General features: G+C 50.2%; 2 protein-coding genes across 2 annotated transcripts in view; both read left to right on the forward strand.

Moving 5' to 3' along the window:
- Window positions 1–15,042, forward strand: part of LOC100904410 (protein Skeletor, isoforms B/C) — a 30,320-nt gene extending 15,278 nt beyond the window's left edge. Inside the window, exons 2-13 of the mRNA XM_003741783.2 lie at window positions 8,456–8,669; window positions 8,755–9,023; window positions 9,147–9,389; window positions 10,983–11,123; window positions 11,279–11,626; window positions 11,765–12,124; window positions 12,550–12,819; window positions 13,160–13,270; window positions 13,457–13,633; window positions 13,832–14,028; window positions 14,218–14,439; window positions 14,575–15,042. Coding sequence (XP_003741831.1) covers window positions 8,456–8,669; window positions 8,755–9,023; window positions 9,147–9,389; window positions 10,983–11,123; window positions 11,279–11,626; window positions 11,765–12,124; window positions 12,550–12,819; window positions 13,160–13,270; window positions 13,457–13,633; window positions 13,832–14,028; window positions 14,218–14,439; window positions 14,575–14,703 — 2,681 coding nt within the window. The 3' untranslated portion in view covers window positions 14,704–15,042. The remainder of the gene's footprint in view (window positions 1–8,455; window positions 8,670–8,754; window positions 9,024–9,146; window positions 9,390–10,982; window positions 11,124–11,278; window positions 11,627–11,764; window positions 12,125–12,549; window positions 12,820–13,159; window positions 13,271–13,456; window positions 13,634–13,831; window positions 14,029–14,217; window positions 14,440–14,574) is intronic.
- Window positions 15,043–16,384: 1,342 nt separating this feature from the next.
- On the forward strand, window positions 16,385–17,148 carry LOC100902689 (histone H2A-beta, sperm). Its single transcript, XM_003741771.2, has 2 exons — window positions 16,385–16,485; window positions 16,744–17,148. Exons 1-2 carry the CDS (start codon window positions 16,439–16,441, stop codon window positions 17,084–17,086), a joined length of 390 nt encoding a protein of 129 aa, XP_003741819.1. The 5' UTR covers window positions 16,385–16,438; the 3' UTR covers window positions 17,087–17,148.
- The last annotated feature ends 588 nt before the right edge of the window (window positions 17,149–17,736 follow it).

Genomic DNA, 17,736 nt, shown 5'->3' on the forward strand with positions numbered 1-17,736 from the left:
AATATTCCAATTTGAATGTTCCGGGATAGCATTGTAATCCATCGGAATCACGTTGCGAAAACCGAAGATCGCGGTATATCGTGTAGGATTTCTAATTCATGAGCTACCTCTGGCTCAGCTGGTAGAGTTTGTGGCAAACCCGTCCATCTTTGTCGTATCGCTGTCGAGCTTCATCCATATTCGCGGGATCCGCTCTGGCATGGCATAGAATTTTCGTCTGATTGTGGGTCCTTAGCGACTGGCATTTGAATTCGTCCGCAATGACCGCAGATTCCATGGCGGCGAGACTCGTAGGCAGCAGGCAAAACAGCACAACGGACAACAAACACAATTTTTCCGAGAGCGAAATCATTATTGCATGGATTCCTCCCTCTTCTCGATATCGAATATAATCTTGGAAATCTTGAATAACTTTGTTATTTCCCAACAATCGCCAGCTTAAATTTCAATAGACCGCTCCAGAAAGAATTGGATTCTCTCGATAGGTGTGGATATGAAGCTTGCGTTCTCTCCTCAATAGTCGAGCCTGACAGAATCTTAATTCAGCTTTATGGAATGAATTCGCGGCGTCTCGTATTTCAGGAGATAGTTCGGAAGGCACGACCCGGGTTCAGATAGCAAATGTGCAAACTCGACCTCCAGAGTCTTTTCTCACCGTTCAAGCCTGTACCCTGCCTGAATCATCTCGCAGATGACGTTTGCTAAAAAAGAGGAACGATTTACAACTCACAAACCGAGTCTAAACTACTTCTGAACGATTTTCTGGACGACATTCACACCGAGAGTTGACAGCCGTCCATTAGCAAGGGTGACGTACGGGTTCGTGACGTTCAAAACGGAACGTCTTTGTAAAATCATCTCACCGAATTCACCTGATTCCGAAAGAATATTTTCTGCTCTTTTTTCTGCAAACGACTCACTCCTGGGTCGCATTATATTTTCTACGTGGTTTGCTTATCTAAACGCATCGCCGCACCGCAGCGACAATCGCGCCGCTGTTGACGGCCCAGCCTCATGAAGGAACTGGGTTTGTTCTCTGCGTTCAGCGTTTTGACTGAAGCATTCCGAAACGAGACGAGCAGGACCAAGCCGCACTGTAACGACGGTGACGTAGCGTTGACGTTTTAATTTCATGACAACTGCTGCATTCTGAAGACGCGAAGCCACTCCATATAGGAATACACCTCACTCACACACAACAACAGCGAAATCTCGACTCCATGTCAGGTGGACACACGATTGAAGCTCGATCCGCGTCGACTGACTTTCTCTCCGAACGAGGTCAGAGAAAATTTCAGTCTGTTATTGATTTGCGCTACGGGCATTGTCTCCGCAAAGTCGCCTAGTACGGGAGCAGGAGACCCCTCGTTCGTTCCAGAGCCTGATTAAGAAAATCAGGTGTGAGAATTCGAAGCGATTCTCGGCTTTTGTGGCGAGTCAGAACTATTCCCTCATGGGAACTCCTGAATCGACGGCTCGCATGATCCTCTGCTTCGTGTAGCAGCGGCCATTCGCCGGATCAAGTGAGTTTCTGGCTCTAGTGAACTTTCAAAACAGATTTTGTTTAGCGACCGCGCAAGCGCAGGACATTCGAAGAATAGTTCGACACCTGGCGGCACTGCGAACAGTAGACTTCTATTTTTTTTCGGTCTAGAGGCAGAAAAGTCACAGCAGCGAACAGGTTCTTCTATGACGGTCCTTTTGTTGCCTCAGCTGTCGGGACTGTTGTACGCCGAGCTGGCCATTCGGTTCGGAACGGACAGTCCGCCCACTGTCTCGTCGTCGTCGAGCCGCTCCGGCTTCAGCTCGCTACACAAACTCTGGTAGCCGTTCGGCCGGAGCTTCCAACGGTCCGCTCGCACTATCTGGTGCGCGTAAGTTGGATGGCAAGCGAGCTTCCAACTTGCCCGAACAGCAGACCGGCAACACGGCCGCTGGTTGTGGTCTTTGTTGTTGGCGACAACCACTAATGTAAGCCACTGAATGTGGAATATTATCAGGGAACACCCGCCTCGAAACATCACTCCGCTAATCCTAGGTGTTGATTGCTCTTCTTTTCTTTTTCCGTCCCTCATTCGAGCACACCGTTCCTCCGACGGAGGCCATAGGAGCACGCGCTATCTACCTCCGAATTCTACTTGAGCGAATCGGCCTCAGCTCGGCGGAAGGAGCTTCTCCATACTACGCTGGCCAACGGATGTGATCCTTGGACTATAGACGAACGATAGAGTGCGAGCATCCTTTTCCTTTGTCCATTCATTTCGTGGTTGCCATTCGCTGCCGACCACCATCAGCGCGGCACAATACGGAATTTATTGCAAGCTGAATTCTTCCTCGAAGGTTGGCTCGAAGAAAAATAAGAAAAGCTCAACCCTAAGTCAATGAAACCAAGGCTGTCTCGATGCTCGTTTTTTCGGAAGTTTTCTTCACTGTCGTTGGCTCTATTGTTGCTGTCACGTTGTTTCGGCTCGTATTTCGCTTAGATATAGCGTCCTTCCAGTGTTTCTGTGCCTCCTTTGATTCTGAACCCGCTCTTTCATACTTCTGCAAGTACGTACTTGGACGTTGGGCGGAATTCTTCGAGGGGGGTTTTGTCTCGGAATGACACCTAAACAAAAGGATTTTTCCCGATCGAGATGTCCATTGACCCTCATCATGCTTACGGAGGCGGGGGATCTCGGCTCTTCTTGCGTATCTGTCGAGCTGATCGACTCGGCGTACCTTCTGGATCCGATTTCTTTGCTTTCGTGTCCGATCCAAACGGGGACGTGAGATCGATTGAAACATCCGATCATCGAAAATGAAAAACCCCTGTTGATATCGAGTAGCCCTCCCTCGGGGGTCTGGCAGAGCGTGTTCCCATGCGTGGCTTCTCGGAAGCGATAGACAATTCAGGTCACAGGAATCTAAATGTTTCGTGGGACGCGTTGGGATCGCGACCGTTGTTGTGGGCACTGGGAGATTTTTCTCTCGTTTTTCTCCCCTTTTTGTGGGGAAAATAAATATGCGCTCGTGTGTGAATGTGACCGCGTCGATCTCGTGGCTGGATTCGTCTTGGCCGACAACGTTTATCCAACGGTGACGATCGAATCGTTCGAGCGGTCGTGAGCTCCACCAAATGGAGACACGTTTTGCTTTCTGTGTAAAGTTTCCTAACGGTTTTGGATCTATGTCGGATTTGAGCGTGACAAAAAATAAAACTGTTCTAACCTGATTCTCATGAATGTTGACATATGATGGCTAGCGCTGTGTCAAAAGTCCGAGCTGCGATTTCCTTGAGAACTGGGAACACTCGGTACAGTGAAATAGAAAACCAACAAACAAAGCTCTCAGTGAGTGCAGACCAACAAATAAACAGAATCGCAATCGCGGATGCCGTTCATTTCTCAGAATCGTCCGGCATGCGCCAAATCAGAGACCTATGGAAATCCGAATCTGATTTGAAATTCCGTCAACACCTCCGACGCGACGGGGCTATTGAAGGAGCTGCGAGAACTGAGTGTGTCGGAGATCTTATCGCATTGGGTGAGCCAGGGACCGGTGAGAATGTCGAGCCTCCGTCAAAATGCGATAGAAAAACGAGGGACGAAAAACTAGGATGGCAGAATCTCGTTTGACCATCAGTTCAGCGCGAGGCGGTTCTCGTTTGACGAAACGAGGCATGGGACCATCCACGCGCCAACGGAACGAAAGCAGAAAATAGAAACTAGCTCGAGTAGATTCGAAGTCCCTGCGCACGAATAAGCCACCCAACGCCTCCCCCCAATCGAATTTTTCAGCACAAAGCTCTGACGTGTTGATAAATTGACGGACGACAAGGCAGGAAAGGGATGACGAGTTTGACGTAATGGCTCACGGTGCCTTCGACCAGCAGCGACGGCGGTCACACTTCGTCCGCACGAGAACCACGGTACAGAAAGACGAAGATCGCGTTACAATCAACGGCTCGTCAGCGAATACCGTAGAAATCGAAACGCCTCGGGTCGGCCGCAACTCGTGTCGTCGACTCGCCAATCCGCGGGAGCACTTTTCACAGATAACGGGCCGTATCGCCCGATTCTCAGCTACCTATTATGATTCGGGTGTAATTTCACGCATTTCTCGGTGGGTGACAAGGCTCCGGAAACCTCGAGGACTTCAGATCAGGCTCCTAGCTGTGCATCCGTCGTCGAGAGAAGCTCACAGTGACGTCGGCAGGCGTCGACTTAGAATTCCACAGTCATCGTCCTCATGGTTGAGCGCATATCAAGCGGTTGCGGGCATTGTTTCGCTAAGAGAAAGCTGTCGGCGCTCTTCACAGAGCAGAAAAACGGGAAACAAAATATTCTTGATGATTCCGTGGGGTACAGCTCTGTTACATATGCGAGCGTCGAGTAACAGATAAAGTAAACATTCGAACAAAGGCTTCTTGCTGTGTTTTCTAGCGAAGTCCGAGAATAATTCAATGACTAACACGCGAACTGCTCAGCGGAGCGCAGTCGATACATTCCGAGGTGTATATCTAATTTCCCGAGGCATGAAATGTCGAGCACGTTCGCGGAGAACTTCGCGAAGAGAGTCGATCTAGTATATGGCCCATCCGCGGCATGTCGTTTCCTGGTTGCTGAAGAGAATTACTCTGGACTCTCTTGGAGCCTTTTTATGATTCTGATGACGCGCTCAGCACAATGTGATTCACAATCGGCAGCATCTCGCTCTCGAGAACTTTTGCTCGGAATTTTCCGAATCAGCATTCAAAAGAAACTTCGTAGATCCACCGCGGATCATAATCATCGGACGGACGAAAATCTCATCCCCCTCCGAAACGTGCAGGGCGACCTCCACGTGGTCTCGAGCGCTCACGGATCCGTCAGAGTCATTTACCCCGAAACCCCTTCTCACCACAGTCCACTCGAGAATGCCGAAGGAGATCCGACCGTACCTACTTTGGCGCTGAAGCCCATCAAAGGCTTCCCTAGCGGGGTCGCCGGAGGGCGAGGAATGTTGAAAAATACGAACCTCTGGGGCTATCGCGGAGAAGACGAATTCCGGAGGAGAATCGTTGATCCCAAGCATCAAGTTTTGCGAGCTGACGCGTTTTCGGTCACTAGAGGACATTTTCGCGTTCGTCTCGGGAGAAAGCAGAGCAAACAACCTAAACAAAATGAGCTTGGAAGAATATCTTTCGGCAGCTTATTCTGCTCCCCTTCAGAAAATGATCTGGTGAAGTCGTCTCAGATGGTTGCTGAATGCTTGTTTCGACAATTGACATCTCGGCGCTTCCTCGATCATGAACGACTTCTTCTTCGTTTTTGAAGTTGTTCAGATGATGCATCGGGGTTCCCGTCGCGCTCGAAAGCTCATATGTCCGCTCAGTCGTTATCCCGGTCATTGGAGTCTTTCGCTTCGGGGAGCTCTTTCGCGTCGTGGCTGACCTACCCGATCACTCGGATTCCCTCCGGAACTCTCGCAGCTGTGAGGCTAGAGCTCCATGAGACTCGGTCGTGCGTTACAGGAGTTTCCAGATTTCTGCCAGAGATCATTCGCTATGCGACTCTCTTTTTTTTGTTGTAAACACGTGACATCGCCGTCGCGCGAGGATCTACATATTCTCTCATTCGATCTGTGAAGTATCTCGCAGAAGGTATATTGTATTTGGACGGGGAGTATGCGTTGAGCGTCCAGTAGCGCCGTTTTCGTGAGACCGACATTTGAATTCGTAATCGGCATGTGAGCCTTCGACCACAATAGAAGCCACGGCTTCACGATCAAGGAAGGCTGTTCACCGGTCGTGCGCCGGATAGTTCGAGGTTGCGTTCAGCCTTCCCACAAGAAACGGAATGGCGATTGAATCAGACGACTGAACAAGCTCTGAGGGCTCTATTACCCTAGAGCCGCTTGAAAAGGTCGCAACATTCTCATCAATGGGCTACTCGCGAAATCGGAGCTCAGAGCAACGATCAGGACACGCAATGCGGAAGCGTGTCCATAATACGCGTCGGACGTGGAGTATTGTTTTCGGTACGTCCACAACGGAGCCGCGGAAGGTTGTTCAGCGGAATTCAAGCTTGCACGAGAACTCAGAGCCTGGTCCCGAAGTCTTGATCTTGAACAACAGGGTGAGGAAGTTTTTCTTCTAGTGGGACTAGTTTCATTGACTCAGTAAATTCAACGGGAAGCCGTCGGAGAGAAAACTGACAAGTTTGAAAATCATCACCCAGGGCAAAAATGTTCAAAATGAGAACAGGAATAGAGCGGAGGGGGGCGCTCTGTAATGAGAACGGAAGGTGATTCCTCGTCGGGTGAGAACGCGATCTGGGGCTTTCCTGGCCAAAAAATTCCATTCTCAACTGAGTTTTTTTGGCGAAACGTGCCATGGGAGCGCAGACATTATTTTCTTGGATGAGTTACTCAACCACAAAACACATCTCACTTCTCCTCGTCCCTATCACCGCTGATATCTCACATCAGATTTCCGGCCACGAAATCGACGCTGGCGTTCGAAAAAAATTTCAGGAGCTCCTATCTACCCGAAGGCTCTTGTGTTTTGGTCTATGACTTCTCAATTAATATTGTCCGAAACCAAGGACGCGAACAGAAACACGAGTCCTTCCAGTTTCAAGTTCATGGCTGGAGGTATTGGATCCATTTGGAAGAGTTCCTTGGAATTTTCATACAAGATGAGAAACAGCTTCCAGGAAATTGGATTTCCTCCATAAATCATCGCATTCATCGTCGGCGCGGAGTTTCTGGAATACACCCGGAACCTTCGATAAAAATTTATTGATTCGAAACCGCTTGGTTCTCCGTAGACAACCAGAGTCCATGTCAGATTAATGTTCTTTATCGTATGATCCCCTTGAATCGGGGCTCGAGCCCTTGAGGCCCTCGGAATCTTCCCCATGAGAGCAAATATTCGCGTCGATGATATAGCTCAGCAAAGTGTAACCGAAATTGGTATTCCGGTGACACCGTTTCCAAATGACGCTTTGTGCCGGGAGAAATCCGAACACTACGCAAAGGATAGGTTGCGGCGAAAGGTGCGCGGTCTGAACCAGCGGAAGACGTATTGTCTCGGCTTAGCTATTTGGAGCATGCGACATAATTGGCGTATGAGAAGACTTAAGGCATTTTTCCTCAATGCGATTACGTTCGGATTGGTCGAGCGAACGTCTCTCCCGATGGACAGTCTCACGCAACACCGGCATTCGAACAAGCTCGTCTCAGTCACCCGCTCGAAGCCACTTGAAGTAACGACCGCAGTCGCCGCGGCTCCCAGCATTGTTCCGTTGTTCTTTCGGCAGGCCCACGCGGCGAAGCCTGCGTTTCCGACTCAGAAAAGCTTTTTGGCCCAGCAAAAAATAAACCAGCTGCAGTCGATTGACCACGGGGCCAGCCGCCCATCCGCCCTCTGTTGAAACAATTCACTAGGCAGACACACGGGCCGTAGGTCTGTTACAGGAAGATCTAAACAAATTATCTTAGCTCTTCACTCAGCTCGTCCGACCGTCCCTCAGAAGGGATTCCGTGGATTCCGTTGGCCCGTTTTGAAGGCCACGGGACCCTGTGCGAGCGGATTCCGCTGATGACATCGCAGAGGTACTGCCTCCGCACGACATGGAGCCACTGAAGAGACTCTTCACGGGAGAATGGAGAGCTCCAGCGCGCAATCCAGAAAGTCTTACGACACGGAAGAGATGGGAGATGGGCAATCCCTAATTCCAAGGGCGCTGTCGTTAGTTGTCGAACTATACAACCGGCAGAGTTGGGAGGCGACACCGAAATTATCAGTCGAACGAATCGATCCTGGACGATGCGATGCCGAAATATTCTGGCGCGATACTTTTGATCAATTCCGCGGAAATCATCCCAAATGTCTCATCTGGTCTCAATACGTTGAAATTCGGACGGACCAGAAAATACGTCTGGCAGAAACGAGGACCAGAAGCTTAGCGGGCAGCATAACATCTTTCTCTTGTCGAAGGTCTTCACGGAACTATTACTTTCTGCGCGTCCACTTCCAGTCATTGTGGACTTCACCGTGATGATGATCGTCGTCCCATCTCGCTTCATGCTGCTTAATGTTCTCCGCCTTTGTCTTTATCACCGTGTCCGGTGACTGTCGCCAAAAATGTTGGACTCCTTCGCGGTGATGAAATCGAGACCCAATTAATGGACTAGCAACGATGGCATACGACAGTCTCTTGTTACTGGATCCGCCCGAGCTCGGGACCTTGACCACGGGTCCTTCATCGTGCGTACGAGGTCCCCGCGGAGTACGCTCGCAACGCTTGTGTGCTTTTCGGTGCTAAGGTCGCCATCCCCATCCGCATGCCTAAGTAGAAACCACTCCGGGCCAGCACTCAGCCAGTGCTGATTTTCGAGATCAGGAGCAGCATACTGAATCACTGGCTCGTCGATTGGTTCCGCTCACTGTACTCTGCTTGCCTAACCCTTTTATTGGAATTCTTCGCAGGATCTTATGGCGCCACCTACCACGGAGTATATCTCGGAGACGTCGGCGACGGTAGCGTCCACGGCGTTTCCGGAAAAGTTTACCTGTCCAGCAAAAATGAGCTCCACCTCGTCGATTTCAACTACGACGGTGCTGGTCCAGATGCCTTTTTCATGATCGTCAAAGAAGGGAATCCCAGCGGCGAAGGAATTAAGTTGCTCGACGAAAACGGCTCGTGAGTGGATTTATTCACAACGAATTTTCGAATCTCTCACAGATCGTCTCGAATCTTGGTCTCATTTCCGGACGAATAATTCCAGATCCGCCAAGCTCAAGGGCTACAAGAACAAGAACATCTACATTCAGCTGGGTCAGCACGACATCCGAGACGTGAAATACTTCTATGTTTTCTGCATCAAGGCCAATCAGCTGTTCGGGGCTGTTCCCATCAGGAACCCACTGATCCCCGGAGACCAGAGGATCAGCGACGGTCTGCAGGGAGCGCACGGCGTGACTTCAGGACCGATCACCCTGAAGGATTCGCGAACTGTTGTCATCAAGGACTTCAGTTATGACGGAGCAGCACCCGGTGAGTTCAATTATCACGATTAGTCTTCACCCCGTGAAGCAGCGGTCCCTCGCCGCCAAAGGAGACATAGGATAATCCCGAGACAGAGTCGTCGGTACATGATTTTCCTGCACGATTTCTCAGACGCATTCTTCACCGTGGGCACTGGAACGCCATCCACCGACGGAGAGAAACTGCCGAACGAGAAAGGCAGCAGCCAGAAGCTCCCCCGATACTCTAAGCAAACCGTCATGCTGACGCTTCCTCAAGATAAATCCTGGTCAGACTACGACTACCTATCGGTATTCTGCCATCGCGCGCGTCAAGACTTCGCTCACGTTCGAATTCCGCGAGAACAGCTGAGCGTTCCTGTAGCGAGCAGATCAGGTGCGTACGAGACGATCGCGTCGTCCACAGCGATTTTGCTCGCAGCTCTGACGGTCATGATGATCAGACACTAAAAGTCAAAAGGCGCGGTTGCAGGACTCGGGGGCACCACAAAAAGCCCCAAAAAGTCTCCGTTGACAACGCCGGCCTCAAAAAAAGCCCCGCCCTCCCCTACTAAATCTCGACCCCGAGGTCGCAAGATGACCTAATTTTTCAACTAGGTATTAATTTAGCCTGAGTCGAGCTGGGCGTCGATTGGTTGCCATTCCGTATCTGGGTTGAGCGCCGATTCCCGGGAATTCGTGATCCTGGGGACCCTCATTCGAATACATTTTCCACCTCTCATCTTTGTGAAGCATTTCGGTTGATTTTTCGGAGTGTGTCCGTGTGCAGATTCCCTGCACTGATTTCCAGTAGTGATACAGCCGACGAACATTTCCAACTGGAGGAGGGGGGTAAACAAACACACGAAGACAATTTTTCTCATACCCTGAGCCCTTTTTACTAACATTCCTCCCTGTCAAGACACACTTTTTTACGTAGTCATGTTCTTTTACTTTTTTTACGTAGTCATGCTTGACGTTTGTCTCGTCCGTTCTGTGCTTTCCGTTCAAGGAATATTCCGGTCAAGTGTCTCCCCTGTCCGCTGTCCAATCTGTATTCATTCGTCAACTCCATTACCATGTGTCGGTATTTACGTAGTCGGCATCGATTGATGACATTGCTCGTTGCCGTCAACGACCGTTCGCTCCAATCGTTCCACAATAGTTTGTTATCTTATAATCTTCGGATCCGTTATTATTAAATTCCTCACTTTGAAACGATTGCTATGATTATTGTCGAATGTCAATAAACTGTGTGTTCGTCCCACTGTTGTGTTGTCAATGCTGGTGAGGGTAAAGGCTTGGGAACGCGGTTCGAGTTCGATGGGAACCCTCGTCCGTGATTTGAGCTTCGTCTCTCGTGCCGTTGCTGCGCGCACGACCAGAAGACGACGAAATAGTGAAATCGTAACAGAATGCGAGCATGTTATAGCTGACTTGCCCTTGCGAACTCGCTTAATACTCCCTTCCCGCCTTTACTCTGATCGCGTTCGACAACAGAACCGAGCGGATTTCCTTAGACAAACTAGTCTAGACACTGTGTGTACTAACATTGCATCGAGACTAACTGTGCTGTCTTACTGACCCGACAGGCAGAACTAACCTTCCCGTGACGAACAAACCCGTGACGACGAGAGCGCAAAGCAATCCGAGGGCAGCTCAAAGATCCGCTACCCGAGCCACCACAAAACCGCCGCGGAGAAATTCAAAATACACCGCAAGCCCGAAAATTGAGTTGGCATCAATCAATGAGATCGATCATACCCCCGAATTCCTCGGCAGTGAGTCGCTCGGGAGCGTCTTCGGCTTTTAGACTAGGCGCTCGGATCGTTTTACATCTGCGCACAAACGATTATTGCTGCGACTCGTTCAACGTATAGCTTTGCTCCGCAGACCCCGAAGCTTTCCCTATGTTGCGACCTGACGTGGTACGCTCCTGCTGGAAAATAATGAATCGAGTCGGTTTTTAAAGATAGGATTCCTCCGATAGGACCGGCTCCCAGCATAAAGTACTTCGGTAAGCTGATAGGCGAGCTACCGACCTTCGCTCATGATGTCCGAGGAACGGTTTACGCCGCTAACGAAAACACTGTGGTCGTGACCAACTTCTACTACGACGGAGAAGGTCCAGGTCTGCGTCTTTTTCCTCTTCGCCAAGAGCACGACTTCTCGAATCAGTCAAAATACATATAAAACTAATTGCCGCGAGGAAGAACACTTCAATCAGACCGCCGGAGAAGACTATGGCTTATCACTGCGAATTGAATTCCCCATGTCCCGTTACAGATGCCCACTTCTGGGTGGGAACCACGGAACGGCCGACCAGCGCTGGAACCCAGGTTGCGAACGAAGTCGGATCGCATCAAAAGCTTGCCCGTTATCGCGGAGCGTATCTCGTTTTGACTCTTCCCGAGGGCAAGAAGATCACCGATTTCACCTATTTCGGGGTTTGGTGCAAACAGGCAACCGCGGACTTCGGTCACGTCAAGATCAGTCGCAATCTCACGCCTCCGCGTGAGGTTTCGCTAGGTCCACTCCCGACTTACGCTCACGGCGTGAGCTCCGATGACGTCATCGTGAAAGACTTCAAGACCCTCTTCATCAAGAATCTGAAATACGATGGAGCTGGTCCTGGTAGGTTCTCTGGCTCCCGATCAACATCCGAGTCCTCCGAGAGATCCATTCGTTTCAGAGGGCACGGATCCATTAGTGCCCGGTGTACGTGGATGAGGGAATGAGATTGTTTCTCTGATTGGCGTGAATTCTCCGCAGATGCATTCTTTCTTGTCGGCCGAGGGAGATCTCCGTCACCTGCCGGAATCAAGGTCCCGGACGAGCGGGGCAGTTTAGACCGGCTTCACGGATACCACGGTGACGATATCACGATCCGATTGCCTCCGGGAGTCTCCGTGTTTGACATCGATTACTTTGGACTCTACTGTATCTACTACACGGAGAACTTCGGGCACGTGAATCTGCGACAAGACGTTCTCAACGTACCTACGGACATAATGGCTTTGAAATCAGAAATTCTGACGTTCGATAACTGCGAAGACATCATTCCCGATCACCTCCAAGTTTCCTGGAAGATCGACGGGCAGAATATCTTCTTCAGGCTCAACGGCAGAGCGGGTAAGTAAATGATCGACAGTGATCAGACGAAAATCGAACTGTGACCAGTTTTCTCTGCTGCCTTCTGTGACTAAGAAGAAATCGATGAAACATCGGATCGTTCAAATATAATCTTACGAGTAATGATGCTGACAGATGAGCGAACAAAGCTGAATTTGTCATCAGAGGCGTCTCCTCTGGTCGTCCCTACAGCTGTTCGCCGTTCATTATCCTCCTCTCATGTGCTTTCCGATAAAGCGACGCGATTGTTACTCGCTGGAGGAATAATTACAGAGAGCAGCGCACGGACAAAGATCGTAATAAGTGCACAGTAGCAGTGGTGTTCGGGAGACAGGGTCATTGAAAGCATCGTCTTCAGCACTAACAATGGAATAAGGAGCTTCGGGTCCTCGGATTACCGACGATAAGTTTATACCGTCCCTCAGATCCGGGCCAGTACATTTCATTCGGGATCTCTGGGAAGCGTGATCGAACCTCGATGGATGGCGCGGACGTTGCCGTCGCATACTACGACGAGAAGATGTCGCTCGTTATCCTCAAGGACTACTACTTGGAGTCCAAAGCTCAGTGCTCCAGTGCAAACGGGGGAGTTTGTCCAGACGAACGTTTCGGTGGGAAGAACGATCTGACGTTGATTTCGAGCGAATACCGGAACGGAATCATCGAGGTCGTGTACAGTCGCCCGTTGGCCACCAGTGAGTACGGTAGAATCGAATCAATGTTTAGTTCTCCTCACAGCATGAAGAAATTCCAGGGGGAGCATGAACAGTTTCTGATGAGGAGCCGCGTCAATTCTAGCACCGCGTCGGCGCCTTGCATAAGGAGTTGTGGGAAAATATTTCGATTATTACCAGATCCAGGCGGATCTCAGAGCTCCCATCTCGAGCGACTCCCGTAGCCAATTCGAGAATCGAACTTATCGTCGAATCGGGTCGTATTCTATGGATCTACAGCTCGGAAATAGGAATTAGACACGCCAGCGGAGTTAATTACGAAGAGCACAGGTTGACAAAGTATTTCTCTCGTCTGATTCAGATGATAACAACGATAAAAACATTCCGGCCTCGGGTGACACGGCCATCGTCGCAGCCATCGGTGCATGGAGCGACGGAATCGTTCTCAAACACACGAAGTATCTCACCAGAGGTGAGTTCGACCATTCCTTCGGGCGACATCAGTCTGTCGCAGAAGTGCAGCTTCTCAATCGAGCAGGTTGTCATGGTTCGGCATGCGGAGTTTTTGCGGAAATGATCGATGACCCAGCAACCGCGAGCGAAGACTCTGCGCCGGGACCTCCTTATTTTTAATCTGAGCTCCCCATTTCGGTTACAGACACGATCCTGATAAACTTCGGTCGACCACCTGTCAACCAATGCTTACCCTTGAGCAATAGAAGAGATCCCGCCGTCGCTGGGCAGCCGTTCGCTGCACGAAAAGTCAAGAACACCAACAAATTCACCGCCCAGATCGGCCCAACCGGTGGATCGAAGGGATACGTGAAAATAACAGGTCGGTGGGCTCTTGGGCTCTCTTTAGTTGTCCTCCGAGTTTGGGAGGATTTTCCCTCACAACAGGAGATTCAGTTTTTTTCTTTGAAAATGCTGAAAATAATATTCTCCCGTAAGGCCTTCGAGATCCCCATCGATAGTTGTGTCGAGGAGCTACGTGAGTATCATGTCTCATGTCCATATCATTCTTATTCTTAAGGTCAAGAAGGATGGGGTATCGCTTGGTGGATCAATGGTCAACTCATACCTGAGCTTCACGTGGTCCGAGGCAGGAACTATACTTTCGTTGTGGAAGGCGGACTCGAAGTAACGAACACCGCGAAATATCATCCATTTTACATCACGAATAGCCCTGGCGGAGGAGGCGCTAACTATATCGAGGAGCTTAATACTCCCGTGAGTATCTCGAGTCGACTGTCGACAAGGGAATCTGTGGATTCAGGAATCGCCCAGGCACTGCCTTGCGGCATAACTATCTGATTAACGTCGAATACCGGATATCTTCTCTCGAATGGCCGAGGGCCGGAGCGAAAATTAGCAGGCTTTAGATATCGCTCTGTAAAGTCCTTGTCTATTCCTATCTAGAACCACATGGTCTACGCCGGTGCTGACGTACAACCGAACGGCAAAGTCAAGCTGGCGACCGGCCGATACTGCGAGTGGAAACACAAAACGATCGATCTCGCAGAGGAAGTCGAGACCTTTGAGGAGTACAAGGCGACCTTGAAGCTGCAGTGCGATCCCGGCCAACCAGGAATATTTCATTGGGTTCCAGACGACAAGACACCGAACACTGTGTATTATCAGGTGATGCTCGATCTGGTCCTATCGCTCTGATCGATACTCTGAACAGAATTTTCGCACATCGAACTTCGAAGGGATGGTTCCGTGAGAGCCATCGACCGAGAGCCAGACTCTGACTTCCGATTCTCGTCTTTACAGTGCTTCACTCACTCGTATCTCGGTTGGAAAATTCGCGTTCTGAATGAGGGCGAAAGCGCTTCGATTAGCCTTCAGGCAACGACGCTGATGGTCATTGCTTCTCTGCTTCTTGCGTTACTCGTCAGATAGGAATACGTAGAGTTTTTTTTTTGTAATTTCGTGGATTCAATGACATTCGAATCGATAATCCAAAGATTGAGAGGGACGACCGCGAGCGTCCCCAACAAGTAGACTGCCTTTTGTAGAACGGCGTTCGTGAAACATCCCCATCGCGTGTAAATATCACCATGATGGCACCGAGTAGAATGAATGGTGGGAACGGTCACGAAAATGTACATACATTAGGTAAGAGAATGAAATGCATGCATACAGGGCATCGCGACTTGAGGGCCTCATCAAGGACCGCAATCAGGATCAGAATGTGGATGGCTGGATACTCCAGGGAAGCCGCCACTGTCATCCTGGTCTGAATATCGAGGTTGCTCCATAATATTCGCACGTACGAGGTCGAGACCTGTAGATTCAGGAAGAATGACAACTCTGTTTATTAGGATCGGAGCGGATCGAATTTCCCCGACTGGCTTTTTCCCGAACGCTACTAGAACCCTGTGATAGTATTTTCCTTCTAGACTCGAGAATGAGTTTTGATTTTATGTGAATCGGACATAGAGTCCTGGCCTTGAGCCGTTCTAATAAGTTGGAAGGTCCCTACGAAATTTCTGTCGCGTGTATGATACAATCTGGGTCGTTTTGTATAAAATGAAATGTTCATGAGAGATTTAATCACTGCATAGCACCACGGCGAACTGCGAGTTCAACTGACGATTAGCCTCGGAGCCGAGGATCCCTAGGTATTTTAGTTGCTGCGCGCGAGTGCCATAATTGTCGACAAACTTCTGTTTCTGTTCGAATAAAACATATCGTCATGTGTATCCCATCAATTGATCGCCTCGATTGCTGTCCATTTTGTCCCTCCGTGTCTAGAGCACCGGTGTCGAGAACTTGATGCATACAGCTACCATGCCGGCGCCGGAAGACACCGTCGACCGGACGCTGACCGCACACTTCCGGGTGGGGTGCGAGTCTTCGAGTCTACCTCATGGTTCCAAAGCTGGGACTAGCAAGGACGATTCTCGTCCAGAACGTTTCATCAGACTTCCCCCGGCCTCGGAACCTTCCGTGAGAGCGCTCCCTTGCTCGAAGGAACTGCGGGTGAGTCGACCTATCGAGACTAGAACGAGCACTCTGATCGAAGTCTAAGTACCGCCGTATGAGCCACACGGTGGGCACGGGAGCGCTTTGAGACAACCTGAGACTGATTCGACGGAAAATCGGTCGGAAGACCTGCCATGAGCTTTTGTGGCTGAGGGTGAGAAATCAAGTATTTCAAGAGGATTTCTCGGGAGCTCCACTACTGCGGACCCATACTTGCGATCGACTCACGGGCGCTCTCCTGTCGCGATTTGAGACGGAGAAGAGCCTCACCAAGCTAACGGGAATTAGACTTTCCATTTCTCGAGGTGAGGTTGGGTTCGAGCGACCGGGGATTTTGTGAGTCCAATCGATTCCTGCGCATCCGCCTGATTACGGGCATTGCGGCGCTTGGCCCCAGATTACAATATCATGAATCCGGGGAACGTGGTCTGCCGAGGCAAGCCGAATTTTCCTACTCCGTCGGATCCGCTATGAACCATCCTCTTAGCAATGGGACGGCATTCGATACAGTGTTCCGTGGGGTGGCGAACCGTTGGGCGCTCGTGTCCACACAAGAGAATTCATACATCGTCACGCGCATCGTTCGAACGCACACATGCATCAAAAATACGCTCGAGAATACTTCGCACCCTCTGAAATCTGATCTGCGATGGAAACCCAGCAAAATACTCCTCGCCGCGAGTCTCGAGCCAAGAGGTGAGTCGATTCCAAATGGAATATCCGATCCAATTCGAATTCCGTTACCGGTGGGAAACCTCGCGCATAATCCGTGGGATTGAGCTCGCCCTCGAGCGGTGTATTCCTGCGGATTCTGGAGCTTCTCCCTGAAAGTCTTTGACAGTCTTCCACTTCTCGAAATCGATATCCTCTTTGCACCACCGGCCCGGATCCTGGCGCGTTGCTCTCTGAAGCGCACTCTCGATTAAAAATCTTCAATCTTTCCATTTCCCGTAGAGCCGGCCTGTGTTTCCCTGTGACGCGTATCGAGAGGAAACTCCGGCTAATGAAGGGCGTGAAGCGCCTCAACGACGAGACCGCAATTTATCTCGCGACCGTAGTCGAGTACATTTGTACCGAGATCCTCGACGTCTCGGCAACGGAAGCGAGGGAGCGGAAACTGAAGATCCTCAGCCCTGAAATCCTTCGGGAGGCTATCAGGAAAGATCCGGAGCTGAATGAGGTCTACAGAGGATTTTTCGCAAACTATGAAGAGCAGGAAGACCATGAAGACGAAGAAAAGGTTTCAACTGTCAACGTCGAGGGTCTCTCGAGCTTCCTTGAAGCGGCGATGCTCTAGCCTCGCCTTCCTAATTTGAGAGATTTTGAGAAATAAACCGATTTCGTTTAGAGCAGCCAAAATCACCACAATCACAGAGACTTAGCACCTCATTGTTCGCTCGGAATCACGGTTTTCCGTCTCCAGATAAGTCGTCAGGCTCTCCATTCCATCATCCGCCGAGCTCTAGGATGGCGGTGCGAACTTGATCTTTGGCTGTCGCAGACTTGTCTCACTCATTGCACCATGGTTTCCTAACGTCAAACTTCGGCATGTTGTTCGCCGAGAGCAGAAAAATTCCAATGCTCAAGAGCAGAGGAACTAAACGATGCCTCTCATTTCGCATCCCGATTCGCATGAGCTGACCTCTTAGCCTCGCTCCGAAGAGGTCGCAAATCTGTTTCGGCTCGAATGGGTGAATATTTTCCGTGTGGATTGTGTCGAGAGATAAAAGCATGAATGCGTGAACCTTATTCTTGAATTCCTCGCAGTCTAGCTCTCCTGATCATAGGAACGTCTCGCTCGTCAAGATAAGAACACAGTAATTGAGAGTCAATTCCGACAACTGGTGGAGCAACGAGCTCCGATGGACAACTCTGTCGCGAAAAGCCGGCTCCGCGAGCTATCTGTGGAGTTGTCATAAAGAGCGACGACGCTTTGGTTTCCCTACG

This window comes from Galendromus occidentalis, unplaced genomic scaffold (assembly GCF_000255335.2).
Source record: "Galendromus occidentalis unplaced genomic scaffold, Mocc_1.1 scf7180000077194, whole genome shotgun sequence".
Classification (NCBI taxonomy): Eukaryota; Metazoa; Arthropoda; class Arachnida; order Mesostigmata; family Phytoseiidae; genus Galendromus; species Galendromus occidentalis.